At 44.6% G+C, this 23,379-nt stretch overlaps 1 protein-coding gene across 1 annotated transcript in view; it reads right to left on the bottom strand.

The window, feature by feature from the left end:
• LOC308304867 (GDNF family receptor alpha-4-like) overlaps positions 1-23,191 on the bottom strand; it is a gene marked incomplete at both ends in the record, with an annotated part of 50,520 nt that extends 27,329 nt beyond the window's left edge. Inside the window, one exon of the mRNA XM_080749495.1 lies at positions 23,131-23,191. Coding sequence (XP_080605621.1) covers positions 23,131-23,191 — 61 coding nt within the window. The remainder of the gene's footprint in view (positions 1-23,130) is intronic.
• Positions 23,192-23,379: the final 188 nt, after the last annotated feature.

Genomic DNA, 23,379 nt, shown 5'->3' with positions numbered 1-23,379 from the left:
CAAAACCGTTCGTTTTGCATTTTTCATTTAAAAAATGATTTAAACTGGTGAAAACAGACGATCTACAAGGCGTTGTGTGCTTGTAGATCTGCTGTTTTCCCTACTTTTGTGCGACGACCTTGTACGATGAAGCAGGGCTTTACTTTGCGAAAGAACGTACAAATTTGAAACTTGGAGATACAAGGTTTCTACGCGACAACAACGATATGTTGGGTTTGCTCGGAGCTAGCTATCTCTGAATAAAAGCATCTGAGGGACATTTTTGCTGACAGTTCTTTTAGGACTATTTCAACTAACTTTACACAGGAGTTGCCAGTTTTTTCCTGTGTGTAGCTCATTAAGATTTCTAGATCCGAAAGTTGATTTTACCGTGGTATTCTTTTGTGTTTAAAGCCCTGAATGGATTAGCGCCACCCAAAACTTGGAAATACTCCATTAAAGTAAAACATGCATCAAAATACCCATAATGTAGGTACAGTACTTGAGTAAATGTACTTAGTTAATTTCCATCACTGCACACTGTTATGGCCATTGGTGTTCGAGCCAGTGTGCAGTGACCGTAACATAATTGGGACCATGAAACTCAATATTTGACACATGGGTGTCCAGGGGCGTCACAAGGGCTGGGGGGGGGAAGTGGGACTGAGTTACTAGGGCCCAATGTGGAGGGGCCTGGAATTATTTTATACTTTAGCTATTGAAAAATGGCAGATATACAAGCCGCCGCACTGCGAGCTTGTAGATCTGCTATTTTTGAAAAGTTGTGAAAATGTATTTTTTTAAGCGAACATTTGTAACTCAAATTCTGCCTCTGGGGGGGGGGGGGGGGGGGTCCCTGGAACGAAATATTTTGAGAAGGGGGTCTGTGGCCGAATACATATCATTTTGGGGGGGTCCTTCAGAATTTCACATGAAAACGTTTGAGCACCGCACTGACATAGAAACAGGTTTTTCAAAAAAACCTTAGAAGGATTTGAAATATTCAAATTTCATGATTTCTCAAAAATAGCAGATCTACAAGCTCGCAGCGCGGCACTCGGTGCCGCGCTGTGAGCTTGTATATCTGCTATTTGCCAGACCCAGGGGGTCGGCCTACATAAGGCTTTGTCGGTCGGTCTGTCGGTCTGTCGGTCTGTCGGTCCCTCTTTTCCTCCTCTGCCTGTCCCTCTTTTCCTCTGCTCATCTGCCCCTCCCTTCCCTTGCTGGGCTGATTGCCTTGAGTGCCGTCACCTGTACAGGACCAGCTGAGTTGAGTTGGCTGACGAGCTGCTGACACTATAAATTCCTCAGCCCATCTCCAAGCTCACAAACATTTCAAGCTGCTCAGCCTATACAATCCTGTGTGTTCATGTGTTAGTTCAGTGCCATACTAGTGAAAACAGCCGATCTACAAGCTCACTACGCTTTGTTGCTGAGACTATAAAATCCTGTGTGTTCATGTGTTAGTTCGGTGCCATACTAGTTTTCATTGCGGGTCTGGCACGTCCAGGTGACCTGGTCTAGTTTTCAATAGTTAAAGCACAAAATGTGAGTGAATCCTTGCACCCATGCAGGGCCCAGAATTTGGTGCGACAGCCCCGGGTGTCATTTGCTGGCCAACGGTTTAAGGTCAAGAAGGTGCATTATTGATGAACTCGCTCATTATAAATTCTGAAATGTCCCGCAGAAGAATGACACGGAACTGAATGACATTTGAAAGCTTGTCTCGGCCTAAATCACTTCACTGCCCTCTCTGCATCGTGTTTCCCAGACTAAAGAACAAAATGTAAATGTAGATTGAAGTTCAATTTTGGGCAGCTCAATCGTGTACACCTCTAGTCCAGTGGTTCTTCATTAAAGTGGGGTCCGGGGACCCCCAGGGGTCCTGGAGGGGTTTCCAAGGGGTTCCCAGCTGAATTAGTTAACCAGTAAGACTCCCTAATCGGGAGATAAGCGACCGCCACGTCGCATACACAAAGAAGAAGGCAATCGTAGCCAATCAGGAGGGAATATGGGAAATGGGACAGATCCATGTTAATGACATGACTGTAGAGATAGTGATTTTAGTTTTTGGCTTATTGAGTAGGGGGCATGTCATATATTGGTATATTAATGAGGGCTGATTAACACTATACAGACCATGTACTGTTGGAGTTGATGCCTTACATTTTGTTTGACTCGGTTCCCCCAAAAAATATTATGAAAATAGCAGATCTACAAGCTCACATTGTGAGGCGTTGTGAGCTTGTAGATCAGCTATTTTCATAGTTTTTGTATCTTTCTTATATTATTTGACAATTTGGCAATTTCTTTTTTACTGCTGTTGTTGATTAATTTTGATATTTTTTCTCTTCTTTCGTTGAATTCGTCTTGAATTGTCACTTCACCGCAACAAGCTTTTACCATGTACTGTACCTATCTTATTTTTGTTAATCGATTTTGATTGAGGGTGGGGGGAGGGGGGATAGGGGATGGGTTTTATTCAATCTCATTATAATGCACATTGATTTCCACATGTGATGTATACGTCTATTTGAGACTGTCTACCCACCTCTGGGCTATTTCCTTTTGAAAATTCAATAAAAATATTTGAAAAGAAAGAATCGTCACTTCACTGTCATCTGGGGACCCCCCAAAAATAATGTGGGGACCCCCCCTGGGGGTCCCGACCCACAGGTTGAGAACCACTGCTCTAGTCTGCCTTGGTGTTGAATGTTGTGAGTACGGCATGGAGTGGTTATGAACGACTGCGATCACAGCACCCATTCGAGACACGACAAAAGAGGTGAAAATGGAAGTGTGGGCAGTGGTACAGACAGGTTGTGGCTGCATTGAAGTGTGGGCCGGTGTCAGGCAGGTTGTACGTGGCTGCGTCCAGATGTCAAAACAATAAACAACTAAAGTGCCATTCAGCCTTTGTTGTTGTGCCTCCATTTGTACAAGTCTCTGAACTGGTCCCCAAGGCATACAAAGCTGGGCCCTCGCGACGCGGACACGTAATCGAAATTAAACTAATGGTTCTGCTTCTCTCTCTCTCTCTCTCTCTCTCTCTCTCTCTCTCTCTCTCTCTTGCTCTCACCGTCTGTCTCCCTCTTGCTGTCTGTCTGTCTTTTTCTCTCTGTTTTTCTGTGTCTGTCTGTCTGAGTATATTGTCGTTGTCGGGTGGAAACCTTGTATCTCCAAGTTTCAAATGTGTACGTTCTTTCGCAAAGTAAAGCCCTGCTTCATCGTACAAGGCCGTTGCACAAAAGTAGTGAAAACAGCAGATCTACAAGCACACAACGCCTCGCGGTGCGAGGCGGTGTGTGCGTTGTGTGCTTTTTCACTAGTTTAAATCATTTTTAAAATGAAAAATGCATAACGAATGGTTTTGGACGTACAAGGTTTTCACCCCACAACAACGATATATATACATGAGAGAGAGAGCAATAGAGTAATGTAAAGTATTATAGTGCAGCAGTAAAACATTGGCCCTGGGCTGTGCAATTAAACAATAGAATGTGAGAAGGAAGAAGGAGTGTGAAGTGGTTCTTTTGGTTCATTATTCTGCACCACACCTCTACACACACACACACACACACACACACACACACACACACACACACACACACACACACACACACACACACACACACACACACACACACACACACACACACACACACACACACACACAATGTCTGCTCCTACCAGGGTGACCTGAGCACCAAAACACTGGGAGCAATTACACTGCCAAATCACCTCTCTGTCTCACACAAACGCGCGCACACATAAAAACGCACACTCGCGCACACACACACACACACACACACACACACACACACACACACACACACACACACACACACACACACACACACACACACACACACACACACTTATTATACTTGTGGAGACATCAACCTTTTAGGGCAGCGATTCTCTATGATTTTTTTTTTTACAATATTTGATAACCCGATGTGATGACTGTCTCTGTTTGATGATTGTCATTTCTCCCGGATTTGGTATCAAACTCCAAATATTCACCAGAACACAGGAAATTACATCTAATTTGTTCAAAAAAGGTCTAGGGGAGGACCCCCAGACCCCAGCTTAGGGGGTCTGGGCAGTTCATGCAATCACACAGATATATTCACTTATAGTAAGCAGTCAAGATCACACAATTCACCAGAACACAGGAGAATACATCTACTCTGTTAAAAGGTTTCGGGGGGAGGACCTCCAGTCCAGACCCCGGTTTGGGAAGTTCCACCCCCACAAAACAAAAAACAAAAAATCTCCTGAATTCTGACTAGGGCTGTCACGATTATGACATTTTACATGACGATTAATTGTCACTCAAATAATTGCGATTAACGATTTAATTGTGTTTTTGACAATTACATTTCTGTTTGGCTTGTAGGCTTTGAAGTTGCACATGGTAGATATGGCACATAACCTACCGGTAAATATACAAAGAAATGAAGGACATATTTGACAACTTTATACTTAAAAAAGAACATTGATAGTGGAAATAGCCGATCTACAAGCTCACAACGTGTCGCGATGCGTTGTGAGCTTGTAGATCTGCTATTTCCACTATTTTTATATATACTCGTGGGGACGTTTGACCCTCACAAGTATAGTAATGACACACACACAAGCACACACGCACACACACACACACACACACACACACACTCAGATAATTACAGCTCATATGAGGTGCAGACCAGCTCGTCAGACAGAGAGGTCATAATTACGGCGACAATTTTCGGCAGCAGCTGCCAGCGGCGCCGTGATGAAGAGGTGCCACGCCCCCACCCTGAGGTCCTTTAATCTGCACCACGGCGCTAATGTGTGCGTGCACGACTGCACGTGTGTGTGTGCGCGCGCGTGTGTGTTGTATTACTAGCCTTGAGAGGACCTGCACAAGTATAGTAGAATTTGAGAAATAGACGTTATTTGTGAGGAAGATATTGTCCAATATTGTCCAAAAGAAATCTGTGTTTTGTGTCTGAAATTTGTAGTTCAGCCTTGTATATATGGATATTTTTTTTGTTTTTGTCCCATTCCTGATTGAGACAATAATGTGATTAAGATTCCCACTATTTGTCACATACATTGCTGTATGTGAGATTTTTCTTCCGCATTTGACCCGTCTCTTGGAGCGGTGAGCCGCAGCCGCGCCGCGCCCGGGGAATCAGTAGTGGTGAGCTAACCCCCCTAATCCAACCCTTGATGCTGAGTGCCAATCAGGGAGGCATTGGGTCCCATTTTTACAGTCTTTGGTGTGACCCAACCGGGGATCAAACCCTACTTATTATAACTCAATGTTCGAACCCCGACCTCCCAGTCTCAGGGCTCTAATCACAAGGCCACGGCACTGAGCTGGTGATGACCGGTGGAGTTTCAACTGAGGCTCCTATTTACAGATAGTCTCGCGTAGCCAGACAACTATTCCACAATCTCCGAATGCTATATAGAGTATGGAACGACAGCTCCCGAACGGCGAGTATGGGAAGTAGCCACTGCTGCACTGAACTGTAGTCCCATTGGAAACATAACAGAAACACAATAGCTCAGACAAAGTCATTCGAGCGGCCTATTCTTGTTATGGGTGTATAGTTTAAGAAAAACGTTTTAAAACATCATGGAGGTGACACCAATAACACCAGAGAAAGACGAAATAAAGCCCCCAGAAATGTTGAAAGGAGACTTAACGCTTCTAGTAGGACATGTTATTGTTACTGCACCAAGGTAGCGGTTGCGTCACATCCGCTCTATCTCGCACTCATCGTTTCTTCTTCCGTTTGCCAGTATGCAGGGAGCATTTGCCCAAATCGCGGAGGCAACAGTCTGGCCACACGAGACTAATTTACAGATGACACGGTCATCATATTATTGGCTCAGGAATGTGACAAAAACTAAAACAATCTCCATGAATTCAAGGTGATAGGCTAACAATTAGAAAAAGGTTCAGGTTGTTAGACATTTAATCAGGCTTTTATGAACACCCTGGACAGATTTTAATTTGAGTCACCAGAAAAAAATGATGTGTGTTTTTAATGAATGTATCATGGTTAAAATGCAGTTTGAAGTTACAATGGGTGTGTATGGGGATTGGGGAGGGGCCCTGGGGGAGGAGGGCCTGGTAACATTTACATAAAATATCCACTGAATCAAGCAACTTAAAATCTGTCCAGGGGGTTCATAAAAGCCTGATTAGACGATAAAATGACCAAATGTTTTTTTGAAAGTGAAAATCCCTTTAACCAATTAAGACCTGTGCTCAGGCCCATTCTACAAATGCCTTCTAATCAAAGGGTCCACAACTTTTTAGTGCCAAGAACCACCCAAATTGATATACATTTGGCCGTGGACCCCCCCATCTGAGAATGTTATGTGCCACGGAGGGACCCCCCAGAAGAGGGACCCCCAGAAGAGAAGATTTGTGTTAAAGAAATATATATATATAAATTATAAAAAATCTTTCATACACTTTTCTTCCTCAAAGTACTGATGGGTGTGGCCACATAAAAAACACATTTTAACTCTTTCTGTACACTCTTTTGGAAAAGAATCCTCCTCCCAGTATAATCATTGCGACCGTAGGTCGCATTTACTACCAAAACCTCCACCGGCTGTCTGTGAGTGAGTGAGTCAGTGAGTCAGTGAGTCCGTCACACTTTTGCCCTGCTCATATCTCCACAACCGTTGCCCCCATCCATGTCAAATTTTGCACACACACTCCTTGACTGCCAAACTACAACCTCCAAGGACCCCCGGAGCCCCAGGGACCCCCAGGTGTAAAAAATGACCAAATGTGCTCACACGTCACACGTCACACTTTTTCCCTGCTTATATCTCCGCACCCGTTGACCCGATCCATGCCAGATTTGACACACACACTCCTTGCCTGCCAAACTACAACCTCCAAGGACCCCCGGAGCCCCAGGGACCCCCAGGTCCCTGGGGGACCCCCAGATGTAAAAAATGACCAAATGTGCAAAAATTACCAAATGACCACCCCAACGGGGCTGCTCACGGGGAATTCCCGGGGACCACCGACTCCTGGTGCTCCAGAACGGATGCAAAAGTGGTGGCGCCCCCAGTGGAGGACCCCCTGCCACTGCAGCGCACATAAAATGCCGTAACTCGGGCTAGGAGCGTCCGGGAGAGCCGGGGCCGGTACCTATTCGTCCGCCAAGGCAACGCGGAGACCCCACCCCTCATTTCTCACATGGCCCTATTCTAGCGCCACCTTCAGGCCGATTTTTAAAACACATTTTTGGACACTGCTCCTACAGTTTTTGCCCTAAAATCACAAATATCACCAGTAAGACTCCCTAATCGGGAGATAAGCGACCATAGGTCACATATCTCCACAAATAGGGCAAAAATGTGGTTTTCCAAAATCTTCCTGAGCCATGTTGATGACATGAGTGTAGACATACTGTGTAGTGATTTTCGTGATTTTAGGGCAACATCTGTAGGAGCAGTGTCCAAAAATGTGTTTTTAAAAATCGGCCTCATGGTGGCGCTAGAAGAGGGCCATGTAAGAAATGAGGGGTGGGGTCTCCGCAGCGCCGAGGCGGACGAATAGGTACCGGCCCCGGCTCTCCCGGTCGCTCCTAGCCCAAGTTACGGCATTTTATGTGCGCTGCAGTGGCAGGGGGTCCTCCACTGGGGGCGCCACCACTTTTGCATCCGTTCTGGAGCACCAGCAGTTGGTGGTCCCCGGGAATTCCCCGTGAGCAGCCCCGTTGGGGTGGTCATTTTTGCACATTTGGTCATTTTTTACATCTGGGGGTCCCCCAGGGACCTGGGGGTCCCTGGAGCTCCGGGGGTCCTTGGAGGTTGTAGTTTGGCAGGCAAGGAGTGTGTGTGCCAAATCTGGCATGGATCGGGGCAACGGTTGCGGAGATATGAGCAGGGCAAAAGTGTGACGTGTGAGGTGTGACGGACTGACTGACTGACGGACGCACGGACACCTCGAGCAGCTTTCTGTAGTAAGATGCGACCTACGGTCGCAACTACACAACATGTCTACACTCATGTCATCAACATGGATCAGAAAGATTTTGGAAAAACAAATTTTTGCCCTATTTGTGGAGATAAGCCACCTACGGTCGCTTATCTCCCGATTAGGGAGTCTTACTGGTAATCATGTTTTAGGGGGAAAATAAATCATGGCACTGCATCTTTAATATCTACAACAGTGCTAATGTGAGTGTGCGTGCGTGTGTACGTGCGCGCGTGCGTGTGTGCGCTCAGAGCAACGCAGAAAAATAGGAAGGCGAGGAGAGAAGGCGAGATGAATCGCAGCAATATGCGAGCAGTAATGCACTCTATTGATTCCTCACAGAGGTGATTAATAGAATTGGTGAGGCAGAGCTGATTAGGTTTAACCCTATAAAAGGCCAACGCCGCCCGCGCTTATCAACACCCACTACACCACCATCGACCCACCTGTACCCCCCCCCCCCCCCCAAAAAAAAAAATCCTGAGTGGGAATTTCGGGTGCATTTTGACCCTCTCTGGGGTTAAATTCACACTCAGGGGTTATTGCCGTGCAGTGGTGTTTGCCTCCGCAGCATTACCATATACACATAAATCCCCACACACACCTGTGTGTGTCATATACATGATTCGATTCGATTTGTACAAAGAAAAACAGAACAGAGTAGGGGGGGATGGAACGTGTTGAACCCTCTGTCTACTTCATCTATGCTCACGTGTCACGTGTACACTCATAGACATGAAATGGGGCTTGAGCCCCTGCCCTTTTAACAGTCTGTAAAAAGTGCCGTCTCCAGACCATGAATGCTGTTTTCACTATGTTGAAAGAAATGTAAATGCCCTCATTCCATGCCATAGCTGAAGGCAGCATTCAAGAGAATTGCCTTGTCCAAACTCTCCTGAACTTGAATACAGCATCTTATGTTGAAAGAATTGCCCTCACTGTGTAGAAATCTATGATGTACACCACATCTCACATCTTTTTATGCTTAGTTTAGTGTGGTATTAAAGCTATACTGTGTAAGATGCTCAACTAGTGGTCAGTAGCCCTATAGCAAACCGCGGTCGCGTCCGCGTCTTTCGCCCGTTTTTCGTACCTTCACACCCCCGCGTCTGCCTCCACAACGCCGAGAGCTATCTTTAGAGGGGTCCCTGGTTCCTGTGTGTTCAGGCATTCCGGAGAAACGGACTACTTCACCCTGCCTGGTAGGCGAGATTACCTTTTGAGTAAAGAGACACACGGGCGACTACAAATATGGCCGCCATAGCGACCCCAGTTCAAGATGCGCTGTGATTGGCTGGCAGTGTATAACCCTCGCTGTGATTGGCCGGTAGTGTGATGACGCAATTTTTCCGCGAAAACCGGTCCCCGGTAGGGATCATAGAAAACATATAAAGAGAAGGCTTCAGAAGCTGAAAATAACGGAGTGGGGGTTCTAAAACTTTAGCGATTTAACAGTTAGGACAATTTTAAGATTTGTTTTATAAAAAAAGTTACATGGTATAACTTTAAGTACTGAAAATAGCCGACCTCCAAGCTCACAATGTGTTGCAGCGTCGCAGCGTCTCCGAGTCTCCGAGTCTCCGAGCTTGGAGGTCTACTATTTTCTATATTTTCACCAAAAGGCCCTTTTAGAGATTTCAGCCCCTGCCTCTCTAACATTCTCTGCACGTCCCTGTGTACACGTGTGCTGCCTTCCAGACCTTTTAGGTATGTTTGCTATAACGGTTTAACCCAGGGACACTATGCCTTCAAAAATCCTAACAGTTTTTGCAAAAACCTATGTTGCTACATATCTGGGTTTCTTTCGTAATGAATGTCCTACTTGATCATACTACAGCGTCACACAAAAGCATCAAAATGAGCAGACCCGCCACTAAGATCCACTAGATCTGCTACTTTTGAATTTGAATCCTGAAAGGTATTACAGGTCTTCACCGACAGAGGCAATATATAGGCCTATACCGGTACATGTAGATCAGATCTAAAATGACCTTTTTTTTTGGTTTTTTAAGATTTGTTTTGGGGCTTTTTGCCTTTATTGGATAACTGACAGGTAATGGGGGAGAGACAGGGAGTGACACGCGGCAAAGGTCGCCCGGATCTGGAATCGAACCGGCGACGCCGACAGGCATTGATGCCGAAATGGCAATACCTATATGGTATGCGCCTGGTCCATTAGGCCACCAGGCACCCCTGCTTTCCTGGTTTTAATAGGTTAATGTGGTTAACACACATTTTTTAAATAAATTGCTTCTTTGTGATATCATCATCAAACATAAATTATCAGACATATAATCAGACAGTCTAGATTTGCCAAAAGGAAATGCATGCATCTAATTCATTCTGACCAGAAGCAGTGTGTATAAAAGATATCCCTGCTGGTGATAGAAATGACTCACTGGAGGGGGTCAAAGCACAACGCTACGTTTGTTCTTGATCCTTATCGATTATTGATATTTTCTGATGTGCTTTTTCTTTCTCTGAGTGAATTCACCTCTCGTCTCTGCCTGTCTGTCTGAGATGTTGATTGGTTGGGTAGGTATAAGCAGGGGCGTCCGGTTGGCCGGTCAGTGACTGTGATTGTCTTCACTTGGAAGACAATCGCGGCATGCAGGAGAGTTTTAATCAGAGGAAAAAGAGGTAAACGGGATCAGCGTCCCCTGGAGTTGCTGACAGGCGGTAGTTTAAAACTTAAAAGCCAGGGCATAGGAATCAGAGGTAAACAAGCAAGCAAAGCAAGCACAGGATCAAGCATTTGTTTGGGGGGCAGAAAGTACAGTACATGATCCCCATTAACCTGCTTATTTTCTCCTATATTCCCCTCGGTTTGTCCGCAGCCAGGAGAGAGGCTGGGGATGAGAGGCTATTAAGTGTTTGAAAAGAAGAAACTAAACTATTGTGAAGTTGTTTTTTCTTTTCACTTTTACTGCTTCACTTAAAGGGAAATCAGATTAGACAGCCCTTGACAACATCGCTTCTCTGCCGTTCATGCTTTTGGGTCTAAATAGACCTGTAAATCTGCTACACAGCTGTCCCGTAAAAATCATGTGTTTTTTATGACTCCTCCAGGGAGTTTCATCATATTTGGAATTGTAACAAACGTCCGCGGTCACTCAGAGGTCAAGTTCACTGTCTGTGACCCCAGAGAATAGCAGATCTACAAGCCCACAACGTGGGCTTGTAGATCTAGATTTCACTAGTTTTCACTAGTTTAAATAGTTTTAAAAATGATAAATGCAAAACGAACTGTTTTGTACAAGGTGTTCTCCCGACAACGACGATATATAATATAAGTAAAGCACAGATACTCAAGTTTCACCTGAGCACTAGTAGTACTCAAGTAAACGTACTCGGTTACTGTGTCCACGACAGCACATGGAAGCAGATAAACTGCAGTGCCAACAGGCGTTGGTTTGGTGGCTGGGTTTCATTCATTGCTTGACACGGCAATTTCCTGAGGCAGGCAGCGGCTCACACACCGTGCCAACGCAGCCCGCGGTGGCAATTTAGCCGCTGATTGGTCAGCCCGGCGTAGAGAGAGCCCCCTCAGGAAGTTAACGCCAGCTTGACCAATCGCTGCCAGCCTGCCACCCTCTCTGTCTTTTTATCGCTGCTGCTCTTCTATGGCAAGAAAAGGCTGGGCATGTGTGTGTGCGTGTGCGTGCGTGTGTGTGCGTGCATACATGTGTACGTGAGTGCGCGTGCGTGCGCGCGTGTGTGTGCATTTGGGCATGCCTCATGCAGAACTCTAAAAATGGGCATAAAAAGGGACCCAGACAAACAGATATGTAAATCTCCATAATATTCTAAGGGCATAAAAGGACACAGACAGACAGACAGACAGACAGACAGACAGACTTGTACAAGAGGTACTCTAGCAACAGGGTAACATGGGGTATTGCATAATCAAGTGGGGCTTGCATTTTCAACCTGCATCATTCCCTGCGTGCTTGCATGGTCCCTGCAAACGGCACTGGTCTAGAAGAGTGGTTCACAAAGTGGGGCCGGGGGTCCCCAGCTGATAGTTATAGGAACCAAATGGACCCTTACAGGACTGTTATTAAAAAAGGTTTGACCACTGTCAAAGGTTTGACCAAGGTTTGACCACTGTCCTAGACCACTGGTGGTGTAGGACATACTTGTATTATCTATCACTTATTCCAGTGGTTCTCAACCTTTTCAGGCCACGACCCCCAAAATAATCATACTTTAACTGGGGACCCCCCACCCTGACGAGCACTAAGAGTTGAGGCATTACATTTTGTATAACACGGTTCTATTGTGAAAATAGCAGATCTACTTGCTCACAACGCCTCACAATTTCTGACTAAAATATTAGACAATTTGGCCAATGTTTAATTTGTCATTTTAGAGGTATTTAAAAGTCCTTAAATTTAGAAACGTGCAGATACCCTCTATATAATTAAACTTTATCTTGGTTTGTTTAATGTTGAGTGAGAAAACAATGTTGCCCATTAAGCTAATCATCTGGGGACCCCCCAAAATAATTTGGGGACCCGACCCACAGGTTGAGAACTTATTCAGGTGTAAGCTAAGCTTGACATTCTTTTGAGCACATCTTAGATTTAAATTTTTGACATCAACAACAACACATCTCCTTTTCCTCACTGATCCAACTCTGAGTTTAATCCTCCTCTGTATCGTTTGGGACCTGCATCATTCTCTCTGTGTTGTTGTTGCCTTCAAAAAAGCAACTCTCTCTCTCTCTCTATTACATGCCTCATTTCCACATCTCTTAGAGAACAATCTCCTCCGCACAGCGCAGCATCTCACAGGAGAACACACACCGTCTGTCTTAGAATGTAACTCCCAGCATAATATTACAAAATACATCCTCCCCTCAAAACACTGTCTGGAAATACAACTGCCACAACAAACTCAGTTCCTCTTTTCCTCTCTCCATGACAAATGATATATAAGTATCAGTTTATATTTAAAACAATGTAATCTTTGTATCTTGAGACCTAGCATCCGGGGGGAAAGCACCCACCACCTCACTAACATTGGGTTAGAGTAGACTCAAGCAAAATGCCTTACTTTGAGGGTATTTTCTCATTGGTGTGAGTAACAGTAATAGCTTGTGTTGCATGACTAACTGTATTCACGAAGGATTGTACGTCAAGTTGTGTCATGCACAAATAAGATGCCCGAACACAGTTTGTTGTCCAGCAAACATTATTATTTCCAGTTTTGCACATATTTTATCAGTTTTATACATCATAATCTAACATGATCTGTGTACTGCATCTCAGTGCCAGCCAGGTAACAACAGCTGCTGGATTTCCATTTCCTTATCTGTTCAAGATACTAAATAAAGGCTGAATGAAGGAATGAGAATGCTTGCTTTTTTATCAGTAAGTGGATAAAAACTGATATAGAAACGGGCACGCTAACGACAGCATAGGCTACAATTTACACCAAAACTGAGAATGTGACATCATGGGAAAGAGCCTATTAGTGCATTAAAGCTGCTATTTATATCGTCTCTGTCGGGTGGAAAGCTCATACGTGCAAAACTGTTACTTTTCAGGATTCAAGTTCAAAAGTAGCAAAAGTAGCAGATCTACAAGCTCGAAACGCGGTTTAAACACGCAACAAAAATACATCCTCCTATCAGAGCATGACATTAAAGGAGTAGTTCACCCCCAAAATGACTTTATTTCCATTGATTACTCAAGCCATGGAGAGTAGAGTTCAATAATATTTTTTTGTTTTTGTCACATTCCTAAGACAAAAATTTGATTAGAGTAAATTTACCCCCGTTGATTCCGGATGGGGGTAAATTTATTGTTATCACATTTTTGTCTTAGGAATGCGACAAAAAACTAAAAATATTATTGAACTCTAGTCTCCATGTCGTGACTAATCAATAGAAAAAAATCATTTTGGCGGTGAACTACTCCTTTAAGACTTGTCCTGTTGTCCGGGACAACTAATAAATCTTTATAGACAAGTTAATTAAAAATGTACTTGTCCATTGGACTAGTGACTCTTGGTTTCACTTTTTCTGTGACGCTCCTAGCAGCTTTGTGCCATATGCAGACAATGGACTGTGGAGTGGAGGGGGCCAAGCATGGGGCCAAGTGGGTATAATTTATTTGTCAAAAAAAAAAAAGGGAAAAAAATACATTTATAGTGACTTTTGAGCCGGGACAAGTGAATGGGAAATGTACTTGTCCAGAGGACAAGTGCCTCAAAAGGTTAATGTCAAGCCATGCTCCTATGGATGATAAGAGGATACATTATGGAGATAAGAGGTTCCTGCCCGACAGCAACGATGTACTGTATGGCAACATATCGTCGTTGTCGGGTGAAAACCTTGCATGCGACGGCCTTGTGTGATGAAGCAGTGCTTTACTTTGCGAAAAAATTAAAAAAATTAAAACTTGGAGATACAAGGTTTCTCATGGGTTTTTCATGGGTTAGGTGTCGTGGCCCCAAACATCTGTGTGACCAAGTGCCCCCACTCGTTAACCCCGGAGACAGGCCTGCTCCCACCCCACTTCCCCTCTGACATCCAAAGCAATGTAAGCAGATCCTCTAAAAGAAGCCTTTAGGTAGGTACATCGCCTCTCGTAAAGTGCTACGCGCGGATCGAACACGGTGCCTCTCTAACATTTGGAAGTAACAGCTAGCTGGCCTCTTTAATGTCAAAGGGAGCCACGTAATTTAGTGCCTTTTAAAGGATACAGGTGCAATCCTCCCCCTGTTTCTAGCTTGTAAAATTAGGCTACTGCCAGACTGCATCTCCTCTCCTCGCAAGCAAACAACAGGCTGGAAAAGCAACTCGAGGGAGACAGGAAAAAAAAAGGAAAGCGTAATTGGTTTGGACTTTGGAGGCCCTGACCTCCACTAAGTGTTAATGATGACAGACATATTTTGGAGGGCTGCTGGAGTCCTCTTTCTTGTGGAGTTCCCACTGCTGCCAAGGTTTCCGGGCCCAGAGTCATCATCCAGCAATGACTAAAGTATTAGATTTCAAAAACAAAAGACTCTGGTAGAAGTGGGAAAGACTTGAGGATATAGCGGCTGTTTCAGTCCAGACCAAACTTCAGTTCAGACTCAGTGCTAGTGAGATAAGAAAAGCCTTCGTTAGTGTGGTGGTGCTTTCATTTTGTAAGGGCTCAGGTCAGTCAGTTCAAATCTGGACCGGTTTAGTGTCACTGGAGCTCTGCAAAGAAGAAATCTTTTGGCTACTTTCAGCCACGACCCCCATAACCTTCCACAATCTTTCTGAACTGAAAAACTGAAACATGTTTTGAAATGTTCTGTGATAGTTTTTTGTTGTTGTTTTAAACACAACGCCTGCCATCGCGTCGCCAAAACAATACACTATTCACTGCCAAGGTTTTTTTATATAATAATTACGTGTTCTGGGGTGCCTCTGTGCATGCGACGCGTGCACACAGAGTGTGTGGCCACCCCATTTGTTGCCGCGCTACGTCTGTTCTTTCGTGCGGGGAAAACATAATCCATGCGGTAATTTCCATGCTCCACCGAGAGAGAAATGAACCCTTCGCGCAAAGTGAGGAGAGAGAAGGAACAAAAGGGGAGAAAACAGCTGTTTTTCCATGTGGACAGTATGGATCTGAATGAGGAAGTGAAACTTGGTCACAAGGCGGCTGCGTTGCATCATGGGATATGGAGTTTCTTACCTCACCAGCGGCCGCCGGAGCAGGTAAACACCTGGTTACAACGGTAACCAGCTAACCGGACCACAGTCGGGTTAACTCAGCCGTGGCGGAGCACCGTTAACCATCGTAAACACGTCTGTGGTTCGGGTTAGGCAGAAGATGTGTTAACATTTCCATTATAATCATTTAGCAGCGAATTCCCCGCCTATAATAGGGATGCTGTTGAAGTGGTTAATGATAATTAAGTAAAGCATTCACTGACACTGAAGAGACTGTTGTCCCAAACACGGAGCTGCCTTGTGAGCCGAAATATACGTATACTCTTTACAGGAGTCGATCATATGTCAATGACATACAGTAGTCTGACCATGTTTTGACCCCTATTCTGGTGGGAACATTCACCAAAAATAGCCGATCTAAAAGCCCACAACGCGCCACGCCGTGACGCGTTGTGAGCCTGTAGATCGGCTATTTTTGGCAAGGAGGTTTGGTGGTGTGTCTTACTACGTATATGGGGTCTAAGTGGTGAAACAGAAGTGATATTGATGAATTCCAAATAAAATCAAAGTATTCTGTGTCACCCAGCTGGACTTGCGTCACGGCACCCTAGGGTGCCACGGTACCCACTTTGCGAACCACTGCGACAGAAGCATTCACACTAGTGTTTTAAATGTCTATGTCTTGCAATACCAGATTTCTATAGCTTCAATAATCCTCCATGGTTCCGGGGGCCTTGGCGCTAAGCACGGTTCTCTTTAGTTTTTTAGAAGGGAGCTCAGGTTTCGTGTCTGTTGAATCGGGTATGCAGACCACGCTTTAACACATCATCAGTATGCCAGGTGTTACAAACACCCATAAACAAAAGGTCACAGATTCAAGGGAAAGGCCAGTATTATATGATTCCCATGGGGCGGGGGAATTATAGTTTCCTGGATGCATCCAGCAGGTTGCTGCTCAGATGGAGCAGTCGCATGAGGGGTGGTGGGGGGGATTTGGGGAAGGGGGGAGGGGGGTGTATTATGAGTTTATAGTGCAGCGATTCCCAACCTGTGGGCCAGTATCCTTACTGCCCACTAGCTGTGTGTGAGGATATTGCAAGTGGACCCCCAAATAATTGGCTAAACATACATTTTACTAATAATAAATCTTTATTTAACAAAAAAAAAAAAATAGATTATGTTAAAAAAAAAGCAACAAGGGATTTGCTCTTTAAAACCTTGACCTTGTTAGTTTTCATTATGATACCAATAAATAGGAACTTAAAGCATACTAAATTAGTTAGCAGTCTACCCACCCATGGTTGGAATGCGACACTTTCAAGAATAATTTCAAGTGGGCCCTGCATCCAGAAAAGGTGGTAACTGCTGTTTTAGGCGGCAGTGGCTCAGGAGGTAGAGCTGCCACTTGGGAACCAGAAGGTTTCTAGTTCAATCCTGCGCTCCCCCAGAGTTAGTGTCGAAGAGTCCTTGAGCAAGACACTGAACCCCTAGTTGCCCCTCATGAGCAGGTTGGTGCCTTGCATGGTTTCCTTCGCCATCGGTGTATGAATGTGTGTGAATGGGTGAATGTGATGCACAATCATTGTAAAGCACCTTGGATAAAGGTGTTATACCAGTAAGACTCCCTAATCGGGAAACAAATCGGACACAAACTTTAGAAGGCAATCATAGCCAATAAGGAGGGAATATGGGAAATGAGATCCATGTTGATGACATGACTTTAGAGATATTGTGTACCGCTTTGTGTGATTTTAGGCCAAAATATGTAGGAGCAGTGTCCAAACATGTGTTTAGCAAAAATCCGCCTGATGGTGGCGCTAGAAGAGGGCCATGTGAGAAATGAGGTTGTGATTTGCCATTCAAGGAGTGTGTGTGCAAAGTTTAGCATTGATAGGGCCAACGGTGGCAGAGATATGACTGGAGGAGTTATATAAATGCACCATTTACTGTTTACTATTTTAGTGTGTTGCTCAAGGGCACTTTGACACGTAGATCTGGGCGAACTGAGGTGATGAACCTGTGACCTTCTGACCTTCTGGTTCAGACAGCCTCGCTAGAGAGGCCTCCCCATGGGCAACACAGCCGACAGCTGTCCATCAACACAACAGTCCTCCTGCACACTAAAACAAAAAGGTGCTAAATAAAAGCAATAAAAAGTGTTTTTCTGGTTCGCGATCATAAACCTCTTTTTGGTGCTATCTTTAAAGGTGCTATATAACACCTTCAGAGGATTGGAGTATTATGTACACTACAGATGGAGCCACAGTGATGATGATGATGACAGGCAGGCATGTCTCCTTTGGGGAGCATTGAAATATTTCCATAGACATAAGGAGGGGGGCCTCGGGGTCCAGAAAGGTTAAGAAACTTAAGAAGCTTTAATGCGTTATCCTCAGGAAAAACCCTGCATTTTAATGTATAATGTAGCCTTTTTTATCCTTTTCTCAACTAAACTAAGATGAGGAACCAGTGATGATGAGACATGGCAGAGCCTGATGAGTTCAAATATGATTATTTTGGGGGGTTGCGGCCTGACGTTGAAAACCCTTGGTCTAAAGAAGCATCCAGGGGCTGAGCCTGTTATGGCACGCTGGCAATGGTGCTATTATATCTATTATATAAGCACCTCAACCCCCCCAGGGAACAAACAAACACTGAACTAACACCATTCTTGTGTGTGTATGAAAGTGTCAAATTATTTGCATTCACTGTGAATAAAACCCCAATTTGTATGTACTGTTAGCGACACTCCACTTTTAACAAAGGAAATCCCATTTACAGTTATAGGTTTGTGATTTCAATTTGAATCAAGAGTCATTAACCATATCGTCACTGTCGGGCAGAAACCTTGTATCTCCAAGTTTCACATTTGTACGTTCTTTCCCTGCGTCATCATACAAGGCCGTCGCACAAAAGTAGTGAAAACAGCAGATCTACAAGCACACAATGCCTCGCGGTGCGAGGCGTTGTGTGCTTGTAGATCGTCTGTTTTCACTAGTTTAAATCATTTTTAAAATGATAATGCAAAACTAACGGTTTTCACCCGACAACGACGATATGACGATTGGATTATGCTTGCATTATATGATCAACCAAAGTAACTTCTGTTAACAACAGCAATGACTCATAGTAAAATAATATACTGCACTGTTCCAGCGCCCCTAAATGCCACATGGGTGTGGTTTGTAGGATAGGGACATTTATTACAAAGCTTTATTATAAAGCTCTTTGTAACGTATCGTTGGGAGAGAGGCCACGGCATATAAATAGAGGGCTTGATTCTAAATGATCAAAGGGAAAGTATTTGTCATTTTTAGCATACTGCTCTCGTTGGCAGCATACTCCGAACACAGTGAAATCTTTGGCGTTCATTTAACCCTGACAGGGTGCAGAGGGAATCAAGGGAACCTTAGGGTCCATTCCATTCTCCCTGCACACTCTCAAGAGTTCAAATCAAATCAAACTTTATTTGTAGAGTGCACATTTTACAACAGCCAAAGCTGACCAAAGTGCTGAATATGGTACCATTAAGACTCCCTAATCGGGAGATTAGGGAGACATGCGACCGTCAGGTCGCATGTATACACACGGCAAAAAGCAACCCTCATGGTGGCGCTAGATGAGGGGCATGTGAGAAATCAGGGGCGGAGGTTGTCGTTTGCCTGCCAAGGAGTGTGTGTGCAACGTTTGGCATAGATAGGGGCAACGGTGGCAGATATAAGAGCAGGGCCAAAAGTGTAACGTGACGTGATGTGACAGACTGACGGACAGCCGGTGGAGGTTTTGATAGTAGCTGTGACCTGACAGTCGCAAAAAAGCAGAGCATCAATGAGGTGAACTCTGACAGCGTACGTTTAACTCTGAGAGTGTGCAGAGGGAATGGAATGGACCCTTACGGGTCCATTCCATTCCCTCTGCACACTCTCAGAGTTAAATGAACTCAGAGGAATGTACTGTGCAGCACCTGAAACTATCTCCATATGCCCCAAAAGGCAGTGAATGCCACCCATCTGGCTCTCTCTCTCCATGCGCATTATAAAAAGGCAGGGCTCCAGGGAGCTATTACTGTATTAGAGAGGAAGCACAGTGGTTGTGGGCAGGGGGAGAGAGAGAGAGAGAGAGAGAGAGAGAGAGAGAGAGAGAGAGAGAGAGAGAGAGAGAGAGCGGTGGGTCTGCATGAAGAATGCAAAACCAACCCCCCCGCCCCCCAACACACACACACGCGCGCACAGAGGAGGTCCTGCGTGAAACATGAACTCGGGACAGTAAAACTGACCACAAAAGACAACGCTTATATAAAAGGCCCGAATGAAGCTAATAAATAAACATTGTCTCTCTCTCCTCCTCCTCCTCGTTAACACCACTATAGACTTACCGGTATACCGTTGTTCCCTATTGAGCTTGGCACATTTCCTGGGGCAAGCTGCCCAGATCACACATGCCACATGTGTCTTTTCACTCTCAAAAAGCGCCTGCAATGTGTAAGCCATTTTTTGCTTTTCTACCACTTTTACCATATAAATGAAAGAAAACACAGTTGTAACTTGCAAGGATATTTAGTTACAATCATTAATTGTTTCAGTGGGCGGGGTCCATGAGCCAACTCAAGGTTGTTGACTGATTTACCACTGTTTTAAGCCAATGAGAATCCAGTATTTGAACATGTGACCACAAAAAGTGGTAGAAAGTGCATTTGAAACTACATTGCAGTGCACATCATGGGGTGATCACTGCTTGCCTCCTGTGAATTGTTTTATTTTTAGTGAGATGAGATGAAAAAACCTGGGTGAAATGTGCCAATCTCAACAGGAAACAAAGGGTATACACAGCTCCATAAAGTCTGTGTGAGATCTTCAACTGTTACAGACAGACTCACACAGACACCCGTGAAACACGACCCGGTGCAATAAAGAGAGAGAGAGACACCGACAAAGTGAACATACATATAAATAATGAAGTAAAACAAACAAATATCAGGCCGTCTCGTCGTACTCGTAACTTCATCTGCAACCATAGATCAGTGTGCCGCCTGTGTTGTGGTGGGCCGGTCCGCGGTCCGCTGGGTGATTTAGGAGTTTCAAACAAAGCCTGCGGGGAGTTGTGTGTGTGAATGATTACCGCGTCATTGTTACAGGAGCGCTGATGTAATGTGTTATATTCATGCGGGCCGGGCGGCATCTGTTGCATGGTAATAAGGGAGGTTAGGAAATAGACCCGGCCGCACCTGCTGCTGGTGGTAGGGGGGCCGGTACCAAAGACTGCACTGACTGGACCATCACCATGTCATGTCCCCCCACCCCGCCCCCATATTTGAACTGGGACCCCCCACCCTGACAGTCTGTGAAGCTCTTGGAATTGTACCCATTATTGATTAATTGATTGATTGATTCGTTGAATACTTTATTAGAAGTTCGCAGAGGAAAAGCAAAGGACAGTACAGTTCAGATACTAATAGGATTTAAACCCAAGAAAGCACTATGGCTTGTTTACATTGGGGTCCTTTTTTTACTCATTTCATTGAGTACAAAGTGAATATTGTGAAAATAGCCACAGAGCTTGTACTGTAGACAGGCTATTTTCACACTGTTTGCCTTTCTTTCGTGATATTTGACAATTTGCTGTTAAAATGTCTTAAAAGTCATTAAATTGAAACTTTAGAAATGTGCAGATATACCAGGATACACTTATAATACTTTACTGTTAAGTGAGAAAACAATGTTGCACATTAAGCTATACGGCAATCATCTGGGGAGCCCCCCCGCCAAAAAAAATATTTGGAGACATCCCCCCCCCCCCCCCCTCCCCCCCCCCCCACCCCGTTTTGGAACCACTGCATTAAGGAGGCAGAGCAGCCTCTTGGGAAACAACGAACGGAAGAGTTAGTGTGGAAGTGTCCTTGAGCAAGACACTGAACCCACCACCTGCTCCTGATGAGCAGGTTATTGGTGCCTCATGGTCCTCCGCTGTCAGTGTGTGTGTGAGCGTGTGTGAGCGTGTGAGCGTGTGTGTGCGTGCGTGTGCGTGCGTGTGCGTGCGTGTGCGTGTGTGTGTGTGTGTGTGTGTGTGTGTGTGTGTGTGTGTGCGTGTGTGTGTGTGTGTGTGTGTGTGCGTGCGTGCGTGCGTGCGTGCGTGCGTGTGTGTGTGTGCGACTGTGTGTGCGACTGTGCGTGTGATGTGCGTAGGCTGACGCATATTAAAACACTTTGAGTTTGAAAGTGCTGTAAATGCACCATTCATTCTGTTCAGTGGAATATCACAGTGCTACTGTTAAAAGGATAATGCACAAAGATGAGAAATCAGTTGTTCTCAACCTCTTTTTATGTCAAGCAGCATGCAGTTTGATATGCATTAGGCCACGGACGGACAGACACACATTTAATATCATTCTTATCTCTGGGACCCCCAGCACTGTAAAATCTCAGTCTTAATTGAACTCAGAGAGTGTACAAACGGAACCAAACGGACCAGTAAAGGCTGTCTGGTGATAAAGCACACATTAAGGGGACTGCACAGTTATCCCAATAGAAAGGCAATAATGTTCATCTTTCATCCTGTACCATCTTCATTAAGCCAAATGTTTAATCAATTTAATTCCAGTTTAATTAACAGAGGTGAGATCAAACGCCTAAGGAATCTTGGGCTGTCAGTCAGGGGGACATACTGGGCTGATGAACTTCAGGCTTGTCAACCAGTAGGTGAAATGTCTCAATAGAAGATTAGTAAGACCATCTCCAACCACTGCAGATGTCGTATTCTGACATACATATTGATTAAAATAACGTTTTAGTCATTCAAATAAGTTCCGGATTGTCTGGTATATCATTCATTCATGACAATCCAATCAATATTTCAACATGAACAGCTCAACTACATTACTAGGCTATAACACTTGAAACGTCATGGAAAATGGATGGAGACAGCCACAGATTTATATTATCAGTGTTAAAGTATACTATACTACTATACAGTATGAGTCCTAATTGACCTTTCCTTCGTTTTATGTGAATCTATTTTGTTTCCCCTCTAATGACATGTGACACTGCTGCTACAATAATAATGTAGGCCTATTTGAAATAATAATAACTATTAGGTCTACTATTATTATAATTAATAATAATAGCTGCAGACAGCTTTGGTTGCTTTGGTCAGAGACACACAAACTAGTCTGACTCTGCATGCACAACATACAGTAGTATAGCCAATAATTAGAGCGTCCATGTGTGCATAACTAGTGCTAATTTTAAAACTGTATATAAGACAATATAGTTTGGTAGTAGGTAGGCTATGCAGCCTATGTCACTACTACACATTCCCATCATTCACAAAATGTCTCACTATAGTTGACTTGGCCACTTGGGGGATGTTTTATGCGCAACAACAAAGAAACTCAACAGCAAATCACACGAAATAAACGTTACTACTATACACTACAAGAGCAGCCTGAGCAGGGGAAACAATAATCCCATTAGATAGAATAAATAATGCTTCTTACCATGAGAGAAGACATGCAGAAGCAGTCCAATGATGATGACCATGATGTCCGCTGGTGACATTGAAGAGACACACAGAGAGAGAGAGAGAGAGTTGGGGGGATTTGGGGGGACTTTATGGCTGCAAAACCCCGTGTCGTCTCGCTTAAATCTCAATGACACGCCGTCTGGTCTGCGACATCCAGCCTTTCTGTGATGATGTGCCAGGATAGGGACTGACACTGAGACACCGAGACACTGGACTGGAGAGA

The sequence above is a fragment of the Nannobrachium achirus genome, assembly GCF_963921795.1.
Source record: "Nannobrachium achirus genome assembly, chromosome: 19".
In the NCBI taxonomy this organism is placed as follows: Eukaryota; Metazoa; Chordata; class Actinopteri; order Myctophiformes; family Myctophidae; genus Nannobrachium; species Nannobrachium achirus.
This window is presented reverse-complemented; position numbering and strand designations above follow the sequence as displayed.